General features: G+C 44.2%; 2 protein-coding genes and 1 long non-coding RNA gene across 27 annotated transcripts in view; 1 reads left to right on the top strand and 2 right to left on the bottom strand.

Moving 5' to 3' along the window:
- Positions 1-20846, top strand: part of LOC138920402 (uncharacterized) — a 110945-nt gene extending 90099 nt beyond the window's left edge. For 12 of the 20 annotated variants that reach the window (XR_011431514.1, XR_011431510.1, XR_011431507.1 and 9 more), the window contains 2 exons: positions 723-992; positions 17523-20846. This is a non-coding gene — a long non-coding RNA (uncharacterized lncRNA). Of the gene's footprint in view, positions 1-719; positions 996-17522 lie in introns of those variants that run through there. The other 8 variants (XR_011431522.1, XR_011431521.1, XR_011431502.1 and 5 more) reach the window with 2 other exon arrangements.
- CARNMT1 (carnosine N-methyltransferase 1) overlaps positions 1-22381 on the bottom strand; it is a 222026-nt gene that overhangs the window by 94934 nt on the left and 104711 nt on the right. Inside the window, exons 9-10 of one of the 6 annotated variants that reach the window (XR_011431496.1) lie at positions 12605-12712; positions 11191-11284 (exon numbers count right to left, since the gene is read on the bottom strand). The exons of 2 other annotated variants lie outside the window; for them this stretch is intronic. The gene's annotated coding sequence lies outside the window, so the exon portion shown is untranslated. Of the gene's footprint in view, positions 1-11190; positions 11285-12604; positions 12713-16446; positions 16467-22381 lie in introns of those variants that run through there. 3 more of the 6 variants (XR_011431497.1, XR_011431494.1, XR_011431500.1) reach the window with 3 other exon arrangements.
- On the bottom strand, positions 2554-9032 carry LOC138920400 (spermatogenesis-associated protein 31D1-like). Its single transcript, XM_070248619.1, has 4 exons — positions 8702-9032; positions 7909-7954; positions 7250-7310; positions 2554-6972 (listed from the first exon to the last, which is right to left on the bottom strand). The coding sequence occupies exons 1-4, from the start codon at positions 8897-8899 to the stop codon at positions 2655-2657; spliced, it is 4623 nt and encodes a 1540-aa protein (XP_070104720.1). The 5' UTR covers positions 8900-9032; the 3' UTR covers positions 2554-2654.

Here is a 22381-nt window from a genome sequence, read left to right as displayed (position 1 = left end):
TGTGATTCATTCTCTCTGATGTTCAAGCTGTGAGAAGCAAATTTGAAATGACGGATGTGCTATGTTAAATATATCAATAAGAGCAGAAGTTAAACCTTGCAGGCTGTAGGGTTTGCTTCCTCTATAAGCCTGGCTATCTGTATGGGAACTAAAGGTTGCTTCTTTAGGCCTATAGTCGGGCAGCTAGAGCAGAGTGGAGATACGGTGGCGGAGCGAGGATGAGCCATCTTGCACCTAATTTTTCCTCCCCTCTAAGTCTGAATACTGGCAGTGGTGAGGCAGGTGGTTCTAAGGGCTCCTTTCACTTTACCATTCATGATGACCTCACACGGCCTTTACCTCCATGCCACCTTTCCCTCCTTCTTTGGATGCTTCAATCTCTTTGATGTTTTTCTTACCAGACGTTACTCCGCTTAGCCATTAAACAGCTTTAACTTTGATGACGTGGATATGGGTGAGCACAAGGATCCACTTGGTCCCTTTGGTCACTTTTGCTTCAGTGAACTCAGTGGGATGTCCAAGAAGAAACCCTTGTGTTAGGAAGAGTTCTAAGAAGGTTCCAAAGATCCATTCCTTTGCTAGTCACACCCTGGTATAAACTGCTCCCCTTGAGTGTAAACTGGACCTCGTGATTTGCTTCTGACTAATAGAATAAGGGAAAGGTGATGGGATATCATTTCCCTCATTAGTTTACAAGATTGTGACTTCTGTCTTGCTAGCAGACTCTCTCCTGGCTTTGATGAAGCAAGCTGCCATGTTGGAGAGGCCTACATGACAAGGAACTGAAGGTTGCCTCCAGCCAACTCCAGCCAACAGCCATCCAGGAATTGAGGCTCTCAGTCCAACAGGCCTTGAGGAACTGCATCCAGCCAGCAGCTATAGAAGTGAGCGAAGAAGTGTGTATTTCCCCAGTCAAGCCTTCAGATGAGACCCCAGCCCCAGCTGCCACCTTAATTGCAGCCTTGTGAGAGACCTTGGAGCAGAGAACCCAGGTAGGCCTTGCCTAGATTCCTCACCAACAGAAACTATGAATTAATAAATACTTGGTTTTTTAAGCCATTAACTTTTGGGGTATTTGTTATATAGTAACTAACACACCCCTAAATTACTGTAACCTTGGTGTAAGATGCAGCATGGCTGGGAAGGCAGGCACCAAATGAGAGGACAACCTCCTTGACAACATTCCTGGAGATACTGTCTTCAATCTCGAAGACTATCCCAAGTTCTCTTAGCTGCAGTGGTATCATTGTGCTCCCCCCAGCCCTGATTAGTCTCCAGGAGGTGAGGCCTAGGTAAGGTAAGTGCTGGGTGGAGTGGATGGCCAGGATGTGGGCTGTTAATCTGTCTGGAAGGGACATTTTGAGCTCGAAGTGACCCTCAGGGATCATGAGGAGTGATGATAAGGTCATTCTTCCCCTCCTCATTTTTTCCTTCCTTTTCCACTCACTCCACCATTCCTTTTTCCCTACTTGTTGTCTCCTTTTGCCCCAAATTCTGGGTGGCTGCCCGCTGACCATTCCTACAAGTGATAGCCAGGTGATCTCTTGGTCTTGCAATAATTCTACCAAGCTGGGCATCCTGAGGAAGTTTCCCTCTGGAGCGGCTCTGCCCATTCCTTGAGGTGTCCTCACATGCAGGGAGACCTCATTGTTGAGCTCAGAATGTGCCTTCCAGACAGGTTAACACCCCACATATAACAGATTCTTCGGCGGGACCCACCCAGTTCCTGGACCCCGCCCTGGCCACTCCAGTGTCCACAATCGCAAAACCCATCCATACACACACCTGCACTGACTGCTCACCTGTGAGATACTCAGGAATCAACAACGTTTTCTAAATGAAGGTAAGTTACGGTTTTCAGGAAAATATTCCTATCTCTGGTCCTTTTCAGAGCTGCGAGTTCTCTCCTCCCTTCTGCTCCAGGAAGGGTAGAGGAAGGGGAAGGGTGGACTGCTCCCCATTTTCGTTAGGGTCAGCTGAGGCGTGGGGACGTGGCCCACCACCCAGACTTCCTGAGGGAGAGAAAGGCTCTTAGGAGCAGGTGACATTCATTCCTCACCAAGAGATCCAAGAGCAACATTTCCCCCTGCAACTCACCTCAGGGCCTAAACGCCCCCACACTTCCAATTCCAAAACTTTCTGAGGCAACAAGGGGAAATTCTGGCTGTATCCTTCCAGAGGAACGCATCCCACCCTGCAGCTGTGTATAGTTCAGGATAGTGAGGGAGCAGATGGAAAGACAAGTTGAGCCAAGTTCTGGACTTGAAGGGTTTTTCTCATTTTGAAAAGGCCCGGAAGTTTTTAGAGTAAACTTTTTGTACTTTTTATGAAAAAGTAAAGTGTTTTAAGTACAGGACATCTGAGTAAGGTCAAATACAGGACCCAAGATAAAACTGAGAAAGCCACTGTCAGGCCCCCTACAAGGGACTGGTCATCTTGCAGAAACCAAAAGAGGAATCAGTCAGAGCTGACTTCCCTCCTTCCTTTCCCTGAGCATAAGCCCTGGGAACCCCAAACCCACTCCCCCAAAGCACCACACAGAGAACACTACTCTCTCTTAGCAGAAACATTTATTCAGAATGATCAGTATCCTTGGTTGTGCTAACCATGGTTCTCATCAGAGGATGTGTTCTCGTGAAAACTGCAATGCTTTCTCAACAAGGACTGAATGATTTCTTTGGGGACATTTTTCCTCCCTGGAAGTGTTGGAGAAGCATTTCCTGTTTGAATAGAAGAGTCAGATCTCTGAACACAGTGCTTTCACTAGAGGCGAGGGTGGCCGGAGGGATGTGGCATACATCATGCATGCAGGTGGGTCTTGGATGGGGTACAGACTCCCTGTAGGGTGGGGAAGGTGGTTGACTCTGGCATAAATGCTGGTCCTTGAAGGCCACAACTTTCCAGGGCTGTCTGATCCTGTCTCTTTTCTGTCTAACCCTTGTACGAAAACTCTTGTCAGGGGGGACAGCATCTTGGCTGCAGGACGTGGTCCTTGCCCATTCCCCTGGCTGTGGGTCAGAGAGAGCCCCGTAGTTGGAGGGATGTCCCTCGTCAGGCTCTACCTGGGCCTGCAGTTCCCCCTTCTGCTGACTTAACTCTGCAGCCTCAGGTTCGTATCTACATGCCAGTTTCTCCTCTAGGATCTTCCCGATGGCTGCCATGAGCTCATGAGCTTCAGGAGGCCCACAGCTCACGAGAGCTGCACTTTGAGCTGGGTCTCGGAGCGGTGCAAAGGTTGACGTGAACTTGGCTTTTTGCTGGGGACTTTCCTGCCCTGTGATTTTTTTCTTGGAATTAATCCACTGAAAAAACTGCCTCATTTTTTTTCTGAAGTAACTTTCAAGAGGGAACTGTTCATTCTGTGACAGATACGGGGAAGTGCCCTCTAATACTCTGTCCTCGATAGAGTGGCTCTTCTTTCTGGCTTTAGACGTCCCAACTCCTGAATCCTCGCTTCCACATTCTGCTGCTTTGGAATCCAGAGGTCTCACTGTTTTTGCAGCTGGTGGGAGATTCCGATCCTGGCATTTCCATGAGACATGCTTAGAGGCCCTGGGTTCCCGCCAATCCCCATTGTCCTCCAAGTGGACTTGCAGCACCTGGGAAGCTCCCATGTCCCCACTGGACACGCTCTGGGACTGAGTCAGTGAGGAGTCGGAAGGCAAGCTATCTGAAGTAAGGGATACGTCAGCGGGAGAGCCTTTAGGCTGGCTATGTTCCTTGCTCTTCAATTGAAACTTCAACTCAGTAAGGAGCTGTTTTTTAATGTCTGATGGTTTGGAATCTTGGGGAACTGGTATTTTTGGTGAGGGACATTCACTGGTCAGGGTAGTTTCTACATTACTCATATTGATATTTACCATTTGGGAGCTTCCCAACTTGTTCGTTGTCAAGATGTCACAAGATTGTGATGTAAGAGTGCACAGCTCCTCAGCCTTGAATATCTCCCTGAAGTTCATGGTGGACGTCGAAAAATGTTTTAAATTCTTCTCCACCATCTTTTGGCCCTGAATCATGTCCTCTCTATCACTGGAACTCACACTCTCATCCCTTGGCACATGTCCAGCCCCAGCTTGCCTTGTGGGTACCTCTCGGCTGCATCTGTTATTGTCTAGTGCAGTCTTCCTCTGACTCACTTTGTCTATAAAGCTGTGTGTGAGGATCTCTGAAGTCTGTCTGCCATGCTCGATTGCCTGGATGTCCTTGGCAAGCTCCTGGTCGATATCAGAGTGGGATGGTTTTAGGGCCCCCTGTCCTTCGTTGCCCGCAGAGGAGGTAGCAGGGAGTGGAAGATCCAGGATGGGGACTGAATTCGTTGTTTTCACCTTATTTCCCTGGAAACTTTTAGAGCTTCCCTCAAGGGGCTTGGAAACCTCAGCTTTGGAATCCACCCCAGAAATATAGGTGGCTGAGGAGAGAAAGTCAAATTGGGGAAGAGGCCATGTTTTGGCTTCTCTCAACCTATAGGATTTTATGGATTCAAGAACTTTGAGGGGTAGGCCCCACCTCTGACTCACGCGAAATCTTATAATATGGGCTTCTAGCACCTGTCGGGTGTTGGGATCCACAAAAGAAAGCTCTAGAGTGGTCATCTGGGGGTGGACCCCACCTACTGTTACATTTTTCAAATTTTTGTTTTCCATATTGTTCTGGGACCTCCCAGAAGGAGGGGATGGGTTGTCCTCAGCCAGCCATGAATGACACACCCCTAGAGGGATCCTCCCCGCAGTGATCTGCCAAAACTTCTGGCTTAGATGTAATCTAAGAATGGTTTTCATTTCATTCTGGTCTGTGTCCTTCCTTGAGACATTTAAGAGTTCATTCCCTGAGTAATTCCTTGAGTGACACACACAGCTACTTTTTGTCTCTGAGGCAGCCCTCAGACTCTTTAGTAGGTAGCATTCTGAGACCCTTTGAGGACTATCTTCTGGGCTCTTCTCTAGGATATATCCAAGATTCCTCTTCATGTCCTGCCTTAGTTGAAACTTTGTTGAGATCGTCTCATGGAAGCTTCCTGGGAAACTCAATTCAGTCTCTGCTAGATCCTTGCTACTCTGGCCCTGAAGCTGACGGAGCTGTGAGTGAGCATGTCTGCCTTTTTGCTGAGATGTTTCTGTGAATTTACACGGAGACTCTAGATTCCTACTGGCATGGAGGCAGCAGTGTGAGATTAGCCTCCTTGGAATGTGGAGCTCGATTTTATCCTGGGGTTCACTGGTGATATGAACATGGCCAGGAAGGACAGAGACTGGTACATAGGCATGGGAGGACTGGCTGACCAACGGAGGGGAGACAGCTTGAGGACAAATGGCTTCTCGAGATTTTTGGAATGCAGGGACTAAACCCCACAGACTTTCTTGTTGCTTCTGCAACATGTGCCATTTGAGGTGTTGATTTTCAGTTGAGCTATGAGAGTCTGACTGAATCTGGGATCTATGGAAAGACACTCCATGGTCCCTAATCTGGGATGGAGAAGAAGATGGTAGGATTGAGAGTGGGGATTGAAGGTGGGCATGGGGCTGGACCTGAGTGAAAGGTGGGGGCTGGGATTGGGGTTTGGTCTGAGAGAAGGGTTGCGGATGTACATCGGGGAGGGGAGGAGGGTGAGAATGGGGAAGTGGTGGAGATTCTTGATCCCACATCTTGACTGCAGAAGCATTACAGATTCCATTGAATAAGACAAAATGAGACCCTAGTGGGACACTACTGCTGGAAACCAGGAGAGTGGCCACCAGGGACTCACTGTGCAGAGAGGGAAGACCCCAAAAGAGCTGGGTATATTTCTGCTGCAAGTTTTCTCCCAAAGTCTTGACATACAGTAGCTGTTGACAAATGCTCAGCTGCTCTGGCTTGCCTTTGATGTCCCAGCCAGTTTTGGGGGCTGTGGTGTCTTGTACGTCAAGTGGCTGCAATGAATTCCCTGAAGACATCTGTTGGTTTTCTGAGCACATTTGTTTTGAAAATAGTCCTTCCTCCTTTTCTTTGTTCTCTAAAATCCGGAAATCCATTCTCTTTTTCATTTGTCTTGCCAAGAATGCCTGGCCGTTAAGGCCAAGGAAAGAATGGCTGCTGGCCTCCATGCGATTGGTAGCAGAGTCTCCCCAGAGACAGGTCTCTGGTAGACGGAGGGAAACTTGCTCTCGTTGAAAATGAGAGTGTGATAATGTGGGGAGGAACATGTTCTTGGCAGGAGCCTGACCACAAGAGAATTCTGAAATGGACAGACTTGAATGGTCAGTGCCTCTGACTGTTGGGACATAAGTGGACAACCCACCAGGGCTATCTGGAGATGAGTTCTCTGGAACAGACTTCAATGAGATGGAAACCGATTTACGTTGAGTCACAGTTAAAGGGTGGTCTGTCGGTGGTGAGACAGACAGGCTTGGTGGTGTGTGATGGCAAGCCAGTGAATCAGTGGGATTCATCATCTGGGACAAATTTGGTAAGGGGTTAATATCTTGGGAAAGGGTGCGGTCAAGAGAGAAGGTCATATTCAGAGACAGAGTGGCCTCTGTTTGGAGAATAGCATCCGTTGCCTGAGTGTCATGTGGTGGGAGAGGGGGAAGGGCAAGGGGTTGGGGTGGGGAATGGTCTGCTGGGAATTTGGACTCCAAGGGAGGAAAAGGCTCTGGTGGCATAGAGTGACCCGGTGGTGAGGGTGAAAGAAAGTCAGCTAAGGGTGTCGTTGGGTTAGGTGAGAGAATGGAGGGGGGCGGTGGGGAAGGGTCAGGTGGAGGGGATGGTGTTAGGTCTCCTGGAGGGACTTCTGAGAAGGCAGAGGACAGAGTGAATGATGACTCAGTCCCAGAAGCTGTGGAAGCCATAGAGGACACAGAGGTGGTATCATCTTCCAGGTCCTCCAGGAACAGCAGCCGATTGATCTCAGCAGTTGTGCTATTACACACCTCACAGGAGGGGTCTGGGCATAACAGTTGACGAAAGCGGGTGGTATCGTGAGGCCGGCCTAGGGGCCTGCGGGAGACAGGAAGTAGAAAACTGTAGCCAGTACCAAACAAGGAAAGGAGGACCTGCTGGCCTGACAGGGTAAGGGCCACCTGAAGCCTGCTGCCCCTTCACAATGCCCCACATCTATGACTTCACAATACACTCAGCAGCCCTCACCCCAAGGCCTTCATTCACATACCCGTTCCTATGGCAAACCCCTCCCATGGCTACTGCAGGCTGCACTGAATCCCTGGAATTACATAGAACATGTTAAAGAGGGATCAGGAAAGAAAAGACCAGTCACCTTTTCAGAATAGAAATTAGCCTCTTTTTCTCCTCTGTTTCCCTCTGGTAATTTCTCCAACCTGGGAAACCAGAAGAGTGAATTACATGTAATAAAGGCAGAAGCATAGGTGTTACACAGGAGTCCCTTTATGGGAGACCCTTGGGATATTAACGGGATATTAACTCTGAAGGCCCCAAGAATCAGTAGATGTGGTCAAACAGTCAATGATAATATTAATAAGGTTCACATGTGTTTGTTGCTTCATTTATAAAGTACTTTCACATACATTATCCCATGAGATGTTCAAAACCACCATGTGAGGAACATAGGTCAATGGTTACCTCAAAGAGGAGTCTGATCATCCAGGAAGTCAACGTAGTTTCACAAGGTCAGGAGACAGAAGTTCTGACTCTTGACGTCTCCCACGGCCACCCACTGGGCAACACCCATTGTCCAGGCCCATCACTGCTTCATGCCCAGAACTGAGCAGAGCAGGAATCTGAGAAATGTCTCGGGTTCTGACTACCTTCCCATGAGCCTTTCCTCTGAGGCCTCTCTTTTCTGAGAGGGACTCTATCTAGCGACTGACATCCTCAGAGACCATGGACCTGGGACCTCATGGAGAGGACAGGAAGGGTCACCCTTGGAGAGCTCAGGTGGGATAGGCGGAACCTTACCACTTGATGTTCCACCTTTTCTTCTCCTCTTGGCTCTGCCCTGACGCTGAGAACAAAAAGAAAAGAATGAGGAGCGAGGACTTAGTTGTCTTGCCCCTCTCTCTAGGAAACTCAGATATTCATCCAAGATTAATGTCACTCTCTATTTTTATTACTAGCACTTTGTATTCTTTCCCTTTCTGAATTTCTAAAGGTGATAAGATACTTTCAATTTTTCCTTCTTTGAAAAACTCGAAGGAGGATTTTTGGCTGGAGTCCACACTTGATCTTCTCAGTCAGAAGTCCTCTGCTCAAGGAGGGCATAGACTCTGAGGCCCACAGTCACATCTGTGCTTCCTCAGATAGGACCCTGTATCCTGGGACAGAGCTCACACTCCAGTGTCCGCTCAGAGGCTCAGCCCTGCTCTCCTGATCTGCCCAACACAAAGGACGGTTTGGTCGAACGACGCCCGACATGGGAATGTGACTCATGATCCAGTGTTGGGAACAGTGTCCTCCTACACAGATCCCAAACTCTCTAAATAACCTAATGCAGGGCCGTGAAGTCACTGATGGGATTTTATCCAGGAATCCTCCACCACACCCAGATGGTCTGTGAGTTTTAAATGGGAAACAGTCCCAGCTGAAGCCCTAGTCCTGCCTGGCCTATTCCCCTAGAAATATGATGTTCTATCCTCTATTCAGACTTGCCATCTTAGGAGTCTCTCTGGACCAACTCATTTAAAAATGTGGGACTAGAAATGGAAACAACAATAAAAAAATCCCTGTTGGTGGCTTGCCCAGGGATCCTTACCTTTTGGTAGATTTTGGTTTTCCGGAAGGTTGGTAAAGATGGAATCCCCACCAGGAAGCACAGGAACAGAAGAAGCAACCACAACCCACACACGATGGTGAGGTTGTGGTCACTATCTAAGAATGTTGAGCAGATGCTCAAAAACAACTCAATACGGCTATTCAGAAATGAGAGAACATTCCATTGACTGAACTCCATTTTCTGAATCGCAAGGCTGCCTGAGGCAACTGAGCTCTGAGAGTGTCCGCACTTGCCTATAATCCCAGGCCTGCATCACAGAGCACTGAAGAGTCACAAAGGGTTTCAGAGGGTGGGGGAGGGGACATGCAGAGGGTGTGCCCATGGCCCCTTTCCCCCACCAGCCCAGCTGATCTCTCCATCCATCCTGGGCCCTCCAGTTCCCTCTGCCCTACCCTGCCATCCTATTTTCCAACTCTGTCCTTTCATCATATCATACAATTACATTAATGAAATTTTCTGCCTCTTCCACCTGTACTCCAGATATTACCTGGGCCCCCTTTACTGTTTGGAGAGCTTGACTTTGGTTTCACCAATTCCACTGCCTCGAAAGTCTGAAATGCTCCCTGGAATTTTGGCTTGTACCCAGACATTTACACTCAGAATCATATATGTCCTCAAATCCATCTTTCCTTTAGAATGTTTTTGCCTTACATGAACCCTGATACAGAACTTAAAGTTCTTCTTTACTCATTTAGTTTTGTGAATGTTGAATAACAAATTTTAGTTTTTTTCTTCAGTCAGCCTTTACCGTCTTCAGCCAGTGGGGCTGACTCAAATAATTGAAATGAATAATTCATTATTCAACATTCACAAGACTAAAATCAGTACAGGCAGACATCACTTAATGAAAGGATGATGTTTTGATAAATGCATCATTAGGCAATTTCATTGCTGTGTGAACATCACACAGTGTACTTACACAAACCTAGGTGGTAGAGCCTACTACACACCTAGGCTATGTGGTGCTACCCGTATGGGACCACTGTCACATACGTGGTCCATCAGGGACCGAAGCATCGTTAATATTGTTACGTGGTGCATGACTGTGGTGGATGACAATGACAAAATGGACTACCATTTTCAAGGCTTCTAAAATGGAGCTGGGAGGCCATTAAGGAAGTTAATCTCCAAGGTGAGAACCACTGCTGTACGTAAAGCTCAGTTCTGAGCATATCACCCCTTGGCCCACTACACATTATTGCTTTCCAGCCTACAACCACATGAATGTGCATGTGTGTGTGTGTGTGTCTGTGCGTGCCCTTCTATCCAAGGCCTTCTGCAATCAAGCACCAGCTCATGTGTCCCCACGCAGGCAGGTGTGTTCCACAGTCATCCTAATGGGTTACCTGCTCTTCCCTCTGCCCTCCTGCCGCCTCTCTCTGTTAATGTTGGGTCCTCTGCTAGAAATACCCACCTCCTCCCTCTCCTTGTAGAAACCTTACTCATTCTTTAAGGCTCACTTAAAAATTAATATTTATCTAAGGAATCCATACTTGTGCCTTTAAAACCAAATAGTACTGAAGGCTTTATAAAGAACCGTGACAGGCCCTCCCCAACCTCACAACTCCAATCCTTCCTATCCCCCCAGTTCCATTCCCCGTGGAAACCACTTGAGCCGTTTCTATCACAGTTGTTCTGGTGTTTACCTCTATTTATATAACTAATACGCAAATACTTGTATTTAAAAGTAATTTTAAAATATTAGACACTAACTTCTTGCCATGGTAGATAAAATTTGAGTAGGTAAAATTGCAGGTGGATGAAATTTGGTCGACACCCCATTCCCCTCTTCACTCTTCTCAATCTGTCCTCACTTAAATCTTTATTCATGCAAAGTTCATCTTGGCATGGAAGGCGACCCCTTTCCTGGAACATGTTCAGAGACTGCTCCTCCCCTGCTCCCACAGAGCTCTGTATCTCTCTTAGTGCACTGTCCCCCTTGCCCTTCCACGTTTGTATGTATGTGTCTCCCATTCCCACCAGCTTGTAAGAGCCAGGAAAGTCTAATCCGTCTTTTACTTTCTCTGAATCCTCCCAGGGCAAAGCACAGGGCCTGGGATATAGTACACACTTAGCAAACGTGGCCAATTTAACCGTAAAGTAAAATATCTGCCTGACCTTTGAAGCTTGCTGGTGTGACAGCAGTACTTGGAATGAGTCTTCCCGTTCCAATGTGGTTTTCCAACATTATTGTGGGGAATAGTAAACTGGGGTCAGGAGACTTGAGCCAGACCACCTTCTTGGTGACTTCTTTTAAGACCTTGGGGAAGGCACTTAATGGTTTTGCTTCCGTTTTTTCATCTATAGAGTGGCAACAATAATATCTATGGACAGAGTTGTAGGGAGGACCAAATACAACAGCACACGTTATCAGGTATAAGGCATTACATTGATTCCTTATGTTTAAAACACAAAGGCAAACCATTTTCTGGTAGCAAATGGGGCTATAATGAACATTAAAACCAACCTTTAAATAGAAAACTTTATTTTTAGATGATCCAGGGGGTCTTTCTTCCAAGATCAGCCTAAGATTTTTTCGGAGGAAACTGTATTCTCATTGTCCTGAAATTTGAAGCAAGAAAACTCAATCATTTAAGACCATTTGCCTATTCTTACTTGTTGATGAGAAATCCCCACTACTGCCACCCTTTTAGCCTATGAAGGGATTGTAAGCTTTGTCTTGATTTGATGACTGAACAATAAAATCTACCAAAGGCACGTTTTCTAAGCCTTGTCTGGCTCTACCCAGTAGAAAAGTGTGAGCTACTGTTCTATCAAAACTAATTGAATTTTAAATCTACAACCAAGTCTCAATTACCAAGGTTAATGGGACTACATGCATACATAATTCTCTCTTACATTTAGACAGTGCTTTTAACTTCTTCAAAGCACTTTTCACTGTACTGCATATATAAAACAGATGCATTTTTTTAAATCCACAAATAAGGTAAAAAATAAATCTTAAGATCAATAATTTCAACTTTGTACCTGTCAAAAGCTATTAGAACTTGCAAAATTGTCTAAGAGGACTTTCATTGCCCTACTCTCCTCTCGACCCCTCTCAACTAAGGCCAGAAAAGACCGAAAGATCTGGAGGAATCTCCAGAGGAGAGGAAGCCAGAGAGGGAAGGAAGCCAAGGACCCGGGCCATCCACAGCCTGGATCATTAGCCTCAGCGTAATTGAGAATAACTGACTGTATGTGTGACTATGGCCAGAAAATCCAGAAAGAGAGGAAAAGGCAAAGAAAATGACGTGTGAGTAACAGTATTTACAGGGTCTGTCTTTGTCATCCTCTCAACAAGCATTATTGAGTGCCTACTGTAATGACAGGTGCTTTCAACAAAGAGGATGGACACAGCAATGAACAACCCAGGCAAGACTGCTATTTTCATAGTGATGACCTTCCTGGATGGTGCAGACAGACAACAAACACAAAGACACACAACTTCACATAAACGAGATAACTTCAGGTGGCACTAAGCTCTGTGGAGTCCATAAACACAGGAATGTGATAGAGCCTTGGGGAGGGGATGCTGTTGTAGATAAGCTTGCCAGGGAAGGCCTCAGGGTATCTGAGCTGCAATCTGCGAGAAGAGCCCACCCTGTGCAGGTCTGCAAACCAGATGATGGAATGAGTGAACTCGCCAAGTATGCTAGAGGGAGAGGGGTCCAGGCCAGTTTCAAGGGGTTCCAGGAAAGTCACTGTTCTGTGGTTATTCACTTTGTGTCCTTCTGGGGATATTACTAAAACCTCTCCAGGACCCCAGATTTATTGCCTCTACAATGCGGGTTGCTAACACTGATCACCTGGACAGGGGAGCGCTGAGAAATAATGGGTAAACAATTGTGAGGAGCCACATAAATGCTAAATAATGCTCACGGTAATAAGCTTGTATTAAAGTCAGCATCTTGATAGGCAGCTCACAATCGGATACCTTGGCAAATGTGTAAATTGACGTGGCTGCTCCCTGTGCACACCAGCACCATCCTTTAAAACAGAAAAAAATAAATGAGCCTATGGTCATGATATTCGAAGTAGTTAGTGATCAAACAACTGTCTGGAGAGAAAGCTGGTGTGTGAAGTGTAAAATGGGAGCAGGAAGATAACGGCACATCACAGCCCAGCTCACGCAGAGGATAACTCATGAATTGACTGGACGCTTGCTGGTGCACACACCATCCGCTCCAGGGTGGTACTCTAACCCCGTCGGGACTAGGTGCTGCCACCAAAAGCCCCAGCAGACAGGAAGGGGAGTGAGAAGGAGCCAGAACGGAAGCATCTCTGGCAGCAGCCCTCTCTGGCCCTCTTGGCCTTGGAAAGCCACCCCTGGGGGAGGACTGAGCAGCCAGCACCAAGGGCCCTAACTTGGAAGGGCACCAAGGAAGTGGTGGGGGGGGGTGTGAGGGAGGAGGAATGAGCATTGCATTTCTCCCTATGAGAATGAAATATCCCAACGCCAGGAGAGACTTCAGTTGTCGTTATAACTGAGCCTCCCCACACAGAGATATGAGTCCACCCCTTAGAAGCAAATCTTCCTCTCCCAAAACCTCCCCCCAAAATATAACATTAACATCACAAAAAATGAATTCTTTTTTGTGGGTCCTACCATCTCTTTGATATAAATACACAAGTGCCTAAACATTCTTTCCCATCTCCCATCCCACATCGGCCATCAGATTGTCAGACACACACACACACACACGCACACAAGCACATGCTCACATAAATACCACACACACCCAATTCCTTTGTTAAGCCCTGGCTCAGCTATTATAAGGTACCTGTGGAGTGTAGGTCACATAGCAGAAAAGTTTAAACTACTGTTGCTTCTACTCTGAAAAGCAGACAGGAAGAAAAGACAATAAAAAAGAAAACACTTGTTTTAAGGCTGATACTAAACACTCTACTCCACGTTGACTGAGGTCACTTTCCCACTGTGGGATGGGGAGAATCGAGATGATCTCTGAGGTGCTATGAACCCACAGTGCAGACTTCACGTTTTGAGGCTTGACTAGAAACGACGGGGACGTGAAAAAGAACACGGCGAGATAATCCTAGGCTTCAGGAAATTATGGTTTAAACTGGGCTGGAGAAAGACCAAGATCCTCAAAAAAAACCTAATTGATTTTAACCAAATGGAGTAATTTTAAAATGTGAAATACACTGGGATATCATATTAAAAGTATTCTGGGAGAGCATGCCGCATGGGACATGCTAAGTGCTGAATTTCCTGCTGCTAAGGGAGGCATTCCTATCTGCCAGTGTCTCATGCTGCTCAGACCTGAATCACTCATTTAGGTAGACCATTTGTCCAAGTGCGTCATTTCCCAAAATAGCCAATGGAGGAATCCAGGGAGAACTGTCCTGAGGAGATGTGGTCATCCTCAAGGCCAAATCAGTCTAGACTAAGATGGTTCTTAGCAAGACTGCCCAAAGGGCTTCTAGACTTTGTTTGGTAAGTGCTGTTAATGCCTTGGTTACAATGGACTGTTGATAAGGTGGGAGATAATGTCAGAAGGGAGGAAGGTACCTGCTCACATCTTTTGCTTTTAACTTAAGCTAACCCATAAAATCCACTATCAAACCCCAAGGAATGCTCCCAATCATTGTCTTGGACCCTTCATTTCGCTTTGCTTTGTTTTTTTTTTTTCAACTCTCCATTTCTGTTTTTACCTGGCACTGACTTGCTTGACTCCTCTTCTCCTCTCAGCTTCTGGCTCTGTGCTCCCCCTTTAGACTTGATGAGTAATTTGGGTTCTCCTGCTTTTCACCTTTGGCACCCCTTCAAAAATGGGTTAGGTTTATCTTCCGGCTCTTTCTACTTCTGACTGCTTGGAAGTTTGCATCATACTTAGCCAAGTTTTGATCCCAGGACCTTTCCCTGGCTTTGACCTGTCTCAGTGGCATCTGTGCTGGGCTTGACTCCTCCAGGTGAGGGCGTCGGCAAGAGGGAGGATCAAGCAAAGATCAAGCAAGGAAACAGGAAGAACATCTGGCTCAGCTTAAACTGTGCAGGGCACTGAGGCCTTGCTGGCTGTCCAGTCTCTGCTTCCTCCTTCCTCTGCTGCTTTCATTCCCTCCCGTCTCTGACTCTCAATTTTTATTAAGTTTCCACCTTCTGACTGGTCAATCCTCTTCTAGCGTCCCTTTGTAAGATTGAAATGGGAGTGGGAGTGATATCCATTAGCCAAAATAAGTTCGATAGCTGGGAGAAACTGCTGAATCTCTGGTGTCTTTATAGCACTTATCAAATCCCAATTAACCACATTAGTTGGCAAACTGCTCTGGCTTCCCAGGGAGTCAGCTGGTAGGTGAGTCAATAAATATCTGTCAGATGAATGGATGCACACACACTAGTTGTGTAGCATGGCATCAGGTACTTTAAATAATACCAAGTATAAGACTTCATCCTTGGCTGAAGAAGGACATCTTCTCACGGCCATTCACAAAAGGACTGTTTGGAAATATCACCAAGCGCTAGACCAGCTTCGCTATTTCTTCTAGAAAACAAGAAGAAATCTCTTGTTTCAAGAGATGTTTGTGTCATCTCTTAATGCATAACTGGCTTCATGTGGGCAAAAGGGAACGTGAGCAAAGCCCTGGTTAAAGCATAACAGACACCCTTGGGCTAATGAACTGTCGAAGGTATTAGTGTCAGCGGATTTTCTACATAACTGCTTTGTAAACAGCAACACGCATAAACCATAAACAAGGAGAATGAGGTGAGCACCCACAGACCCACCACTCATGTCAAATCCTACAATGTTGATATCACCCCAGAAGCCTCCACTCTCCTGTCTGATAATCTTTCACTTACTTTTCTTTATAATTTCATCACCTGTATAAACTCCCATAAAACATTTAGTTATATCCAGTTTGGGCATCAAAATAGATTAAAAACAACAATTGCAGGTGCATTCAACATTGGACATGAAAAACTGGTTTTTTAATAAGATACTTGAAGTGTACAATTTCCGTAGGTGATCAAGACATTTACTCTTTCGTCCACTTTTATGTTTGCTCACTGCCAATCACTCTACTGCTTAATATTTCAAAGGTATTTTTGCCAAAGCTGCCTTTTGTCTTACACTAATGCTTTCACGGACTCAACTGAATTTTGAAGGAGACTGAGCTCATCATGATGAAATAGAGGTTGATATTCCATAACCATCACTGTAATTATTCCTAATTTGTACTTTGCTTCAAAAACTCTCTTCCCTTGCCCCCTAAAGTCTGTACTTTCAAAATAGTATCTACAGCTTTAATTATACCTGACAATAAACTACACTCACCACAAAATCTTGTCAATCATGGTGTACGTTACTATCTTCAAATATCCTGTTCTTTTAAAACTGCATTTATATCAGGTTCCCAAAGAGTTACAATATTAGCAATGAACGTTTTAACTGTTTCTGTAATTACTGTTGGTAATTACTACAAATCAAAGTTGTACAAACTTTGGATTGGAGGCTGGTTGAATTATCTACCAAACTGGGGTGAATGGTCCTTTAATCAACCGTATACTGAACAAATCTACAGAGTAAAAACTGAGATGGAATTTGAGTGACTTGGTGTCCATCGAGAATCAAATCTGATGCTGTAGTGTTAACAAGGGACTTCAGGTCCAGAATAATTCTGTTAATCACACTTCTTCCAAATTAGTCAGTTAATGTTGTGGATCCTGATGAGACAGGATTTAGGAAGGCAGAGAGCGGCGGGGAATGCTCCTGGTGATAGGATCCTTAGAGCAAAGGACAGAAGACAAAAGGAGAAGGCTGTATTCGTGAGAAGTGATCTGGACCATAAGCACTATAATTATAAGCTTATAATGTGGCCACACTGCTTTCTGTAATGTAATATTTTTGTTGTCTGTTATTTTCCTTGATTCAGGTTTTGTATTTTCCATGATGTAATAGTGAGATCTAGTCTCATTTTTCTGTGTATTTGGATACACTGAGTAGAGTGCTCTGGCTCTACGGGAGACATGAGAAACAAGAGTGGCAAGGAAAGTTAGGTCAGATTATGAAAATTCTTAAAATGTTTATATTGGACTTAATCCTTCACAAGTCATTTAGTTGTTCTCTTTTCTTTTTTCGTAATTGAGAGCACCATGAGGAAAGGAGTGTTTTTGATGATTTATTTCATTTTATTTCTTTCTCTTTTCTTGGAGGAAGATTGGCCCTGAGCTAACATCCGTGCCCATCTTCCTCCATTTCATCTGTGGCTCGCCTGCCACAGCATGGCCTGATAAGCAGTGTATAGGTCTGTGCCAGAATGGGAACCTGCGAACCCCAGGCCACCAAAGGGGAGCACACAAACTTAACCACTACACCACCGGGCTGGCCCCATTTTTGATGATTTCTAAGGGGTAAAAACTAGGCAGGGAGATTAGGTAAGATGATATAGCAAAAATTCAGGCATTAAGAAATAAGGTTAGACTAGGCTGGCAATGGCGGCCATGGATTGGAAAGGAAGGAAGGATGGATGCAGCATCATAAGGGAAAAATTTGCTTCTTTCCCTTTGTCTTTTCATCCATTTGGGCTTTATGATGTTCAGTGCTCCTGATTTATTTCCCTTCCCATTTATATTTTCCTTCTTCCCTTGATAATCTACTTTTGCTTTCCCATTTTTCCCTCTCTTCTCTCCTTTGCTTGCATTCTTATCACCTTCCCTTATAGGACGATGACTGAATCAGGCAAGTAGACATCAAATGGGAGATCTGAGTAGAAACTATAAGATTTACTAATTAGAGTATGTTGCTGCTAAAAACATTTTTTTTTAATCTTTCATCTGCAGTTAAAAAGAAGAAAAGAAAGGTGAGGAGGCAAAAAAGGAGTAGAGAGGAAAAGGGAGAGACTCATTTATCCATTCATTCAAGAAGTGCTGTGTTTCCAGAGAAAGAGAGAGTGCCAAAGAGATAGAGAAAATACCACACAATAATTTGTGTTATTGTAGTTGTATCATCTATTTCCCCTTCTAACTCAGTTGGGTAAAGTAGAGACGCCAGATGGGAGGCTAAAGACTAAGGTGAGATGGGCAGTCTCCCTCCCTCCCTTATTGCCTGCTGCTTCTCATATCAAAAGATGGAGTCTACATCCCTCCCCCTAGGCCTCAGTGACTGGCTCAACCCATAGGATGCTGTGGAGGTGACTTTCTGGGACTTCTGAGGCTAGGCTGTAAGAAGCCTGGTCTTTTGGAATATTTCCGCTTGGGATGCTTTCTTTTGGAACCCAGCCACCACTTTGAGAGATGCCCAAGTCACATGAAGAGGCCACATGCAGGCCCTCCAGTTGGCAGCCCCGAATAAGATAACAGCCAGCATCCTCAGCAAACACAGAAATGAACCATCTTGACATCCAGCACAATAGAGGCAAAGAGGATTGCAGCCCAAGCTGACATCTGACTGTACTTCCTAGGAGACCCCAAGCAAGAACTGCCCAGCGAATCCCAGCCAATCCACAGAACAATACGAGACAAGAACAAGTTACTGTTTCAAGCTACTCCACTTTGTTGTGGTTTGTTATACAGCAATAGATAACTTTTTTCATCCTTACACGAGACACAAAGAATATCGAAAGTCTGAAGATTCATAATGCCACCCGGAATGCATGTATATCTTTTACGTATTTCTTTCCTTTTAAAGGTCACTTTCTTATTCATTAGCCTTGAAATTGGAATTTGAATTGACCTTGATCAGAAATCCTAAGAAATGCTTAAGCAAATATTTTAAGCACTATCATATTTTGAGTACTAGTTCAGGATAAAGTGGTATTGATGTGACAAGAATAATGGATGTGTAATTAGAAGATAGAGTTTAAGTCCTAGTTCTGTCATTTATTACTGTGTGGCCTACAACAAGTTATTTAACATTTCTGCTTCCTAGTTTCCAATGCTATAATGTAATCGAAGGTATTTAGTAATGCATGACAAAACACAGACATTCAGTGAATTTCCATTTCTTTCCTTCCTATGAAAGTCCTGTACTCATAAGTGCAACCATATCGGAGCCTATCATACTGCTTCCTAAAACTAAATATTTTTATTATGTATCCAATATTTCCCTTGATAACTATTTCAGAAGCTTCCATAGTGTTGCCTTTACTAGTGTGATCTGCCTCACTTTTCCTGTGGGACAGTTTACTTAATAGATTTTGGGGACTCATTCTGTTGCGGGATTCTTACAAAGACTCTTTTGTGATAACCTTCTTTGGTTTTCAAGGACATGACCCTTTTTCTCGAGTGTGGTTCCCTACTGTAGCAAAAATGTTAACAAGTTAAATGCATATCAAATAAGAATTTTAATTGTTCATCATATGTTTATGAATTGAAATATAGAGTCGAATAGATATAATTGGTAACATTACCCATTTGCTTTGATTTGAGATGTCAAAGTGATTGAAAATATTTTTAATTCAGAATTGAATTACCTTGCTTATTTGAATTTCTCATTTTTGCGTAATTAGGATGAACTAATTTAATTTGCAGTTATCCTTAAATGACTTAACTGATGTCTGCTGAGGTTCTCAAGGCCAAAGGATTATGGAGACATGCTGAACATCACTCTGTCTCTTAGGCTTGGAAGTACAAGTGCACCTTGTGAAGCCTGGAGACAGCAGTTACAAGCTTGATTTTTTTCTCCATTAATGTTTTTCTTTCTGTTTTGTCCCCCTCACCTCACTCTAGGCTGCTGCATGTTTCCCAGAAGGACCACACATTGCATTTGGAGGTGGTCCTCCTCTTCCAACTTTCTTCTGATTTTATGTCATTTTTACTTGGTGTTGAGCTCACATCTCAGTTCTGCAAAGGAAAGCTGGTAACTTATGGTTGGAATCCCCAAGACAGTGCTCTTTATAGAGACTGAGGGTCCTTTAGCAAATACTGCTTTTCGATGATGCATTTTAATAAGCCTTTTAAAAATCTGGATACCAGACTACCGGCTAGGGTACCTGGAACCAATAATTTTAAAATACTGTTTTTCAAACAGCAGGTCCTGACCCATTAGTGGATTATGAAATAATTCTAGAGGGTGTGACAAGCACTTAAAAAACAATGAAACAAAATGGAATAGATAATATTAGAGTGTATTACACGTAAAAAGGTAAGAACAGTTTCATAAAATTTTTATATTCTTTTGGTGTGTGTGTGTATATACTGATTTACGATAAAAAATAATTTATAGATTTTCTTTGTGAGTTGCCATCAAAAGAATTTGAAAGTCACTACCATGGATTTAAAGTTATCTGAAACAGTTTTGTAATATAGCAGTTTGAGATGAAGCCCCAACAATATATGTAACAAATAAAAGTGTAGATAGGTTTTAGTTGCAAATTTTAAATGGATTGGCAAGTTACTTTTCCTGAGAAGTCTAGCCCTGGGATGCCTGGGTATTTTCCAAAGGGCCAGGAACCAGTTATCCCAATAAACGGTAGGAGCCTAAATGCTCTCTCCCTGGGAGGCTCTGAGGTAACGTTCCTCATCTCACTTGTAATGTGGCTGTTGTCCTGCTGCAGTGGCTGTTGGAAGTACTATGTGTTCCCTAACCAGATCAGAAGGACCCAGTTTTCCCAAGGTCTTGGTCTGCCAGAAAGAAGGCATTGCACTTCTCCCCGATTGGTGGGACCTGCACCCAGCTTGGAAAGCGGGAAAACTCCAGCCCTTAACTCCCCTCTTTGCTAGGGAACCACGTTTTCCTTCCCATTGGGTCCTTGGAAGATGGGAAGAAGCAGTAAGGTTACTTGTGTTTTATCCACACCATGGGAGTCTGTGTTTTTGTGTGAAGGCTGACTCGTGTGGAGGAAAGTTCTATGCCTAGAATTATAAAATTAATGCTAATCAGAATAATGCAGCATCCCACTTTCGATCTGCTAATGAGCTTTGGGGAGAGATGGCACATCTTCCCGCAGCTGATGGATGCCCCTTTCAGAGGATCTACAGCATCCTCCCCACGTCTTCACTCAGCTGGGCTAACACACTTCGGAACCAAAAGAATCCTCAGGACAGGATGGGACCCCTTGCTTTTCTGGTTCTTGTCCCTTGAATTTTCCAAACTTCTCCTCACTTTTCAGTCTACTCTCTCTGCCACTAAAATGGCTGCCTATTAAACTCATCAGTGGAATCTGCCATACTGTGTCACTTAAACTTTTTCCATCTGCTTACGGTTTTTACTTTTTTTTCATAGAAAGCCCTGACCTGAATCTCTACTCTTCTTTTCTAATGCTTTCATTTTGACCTTACTACTGCTGAAAATCAACCAAACTCATTCATCACCGTCCCTCCCCCCAATCTCCATTAACATTATCCTGTTATCCAGGTTTTTAACATACACTCAAGAGATTGTCAACAACAATGGACTAAACCTTTACATGGAACTTCTTTACCCCCACATGGGACACTTTCAAGAATAGGAGCTTTCAGATGAATTAACAATGTGGATAAATTTGTTACCAACGCTAGACTGTCATTCTAAAATATTTTCTACAGCTCAAAACATGGCATAAGGCAGATTCCTATTTAAGAGAAAGGGCCTTCTTTTAAGTTGCCTTGAAGATTCTGAGACTGTCCTTAAGAGCAGTGCTATGAGAGGATAGGAGGCACAATCTCAGTCACCCCAAGAGTTAATTTAAATGGAGAAAGTGAGATGGTTTCCCAAAGCACTGGAATTGATTTTTCCCTGAGTCTCTCCATAGTTGTAGATTCTGATAATCACAGAATATAGAGAAGGAAGAAACTTGGTGTTCCTTCTAACTGCCTCATTTCACAAACAAGAAATTGAGGATCAGAGACATGAGGTCATTAAAGTCATCCAGTTACCTGGTTGCTTACTTCGACTAGGGTGGTTTCAGAAAGGATGCAGAAAAGTACAAGTATTCGAGAGCTACTTAGGGACTGTATTAATCAACACTGTAATAATCAGTTGTGTGCCCTTGGGTGCTGCGACAGCTGGGGGTCCACTGCTGCAGCTGAGAAATAAAGTGTGAGGAAGAAACAAAAACTGAGGGAGTCCATCGCCACTAGACCTGCCTTACAAGAAATGTCAAAAAGAGCTCTCCTGTCTGAAATGAATAGGCAAAGGATACAAAGCTTTAAACAAGTTGATAAACAGATAAAATCAGAAAACTGCAATTCTGTATCAGAACATGTTAGTAAACAATTATGATGTAAAGGTTAAAGGGAAAGAAAGCATTAAAAATAACAATAACCATTCCAATTTGGTAACAAATTCACAATACAGAAAGAAATAATTTTGACAACAAAAATAGCAAGGGAAGAAGAAGAGGACAGAACTTGCCTAGTCAAATGAAGCAAAAATGCTATCAGCAGAAAAAGAACTATCTCATCTGTGAGACCTTTTATACAAACCTCATGGTAACCACAAAACAAAAATTCAGGACAGAGTCACGAAACATAAAAAATGAGGAAACTGAAAAACACATCACCAAAAACCGTCAAGCTGAAATTGTAGTGAGAAACACAAGGAAAAAGAAACAAAGGAAATACAGAGCAACCATAAAACAAAAGATAAAATGGCAATACTAAGTCCCTATACATCAATAATCATCCTAAATATAAATGGATTGAATGCACCAATGAAAACACAGAGAGGCTCGACCGATTAAGAAAAAGACCCAAAAATGTGCTGCCTCCAGGAGACCCAT

This window comes from Equus caballus, chromosome 23 (genome assembly GCF_041296265.1).
Source record: "Equus caballus isolate H_3958 breed thoroughbred chromosome 23, TB-T2T, whole genome shotgun sequence".
Lineage (NCBI taxonomy): Eukaryota > Metazoa > Chordata > Mammalia > Perissodactyla > Equidae > Equus > Equus caballus.
Note: the sequence above shows the minus strand (reverse complement) of the source record. Positions and strands in the feature narration are given on the sequence as shown.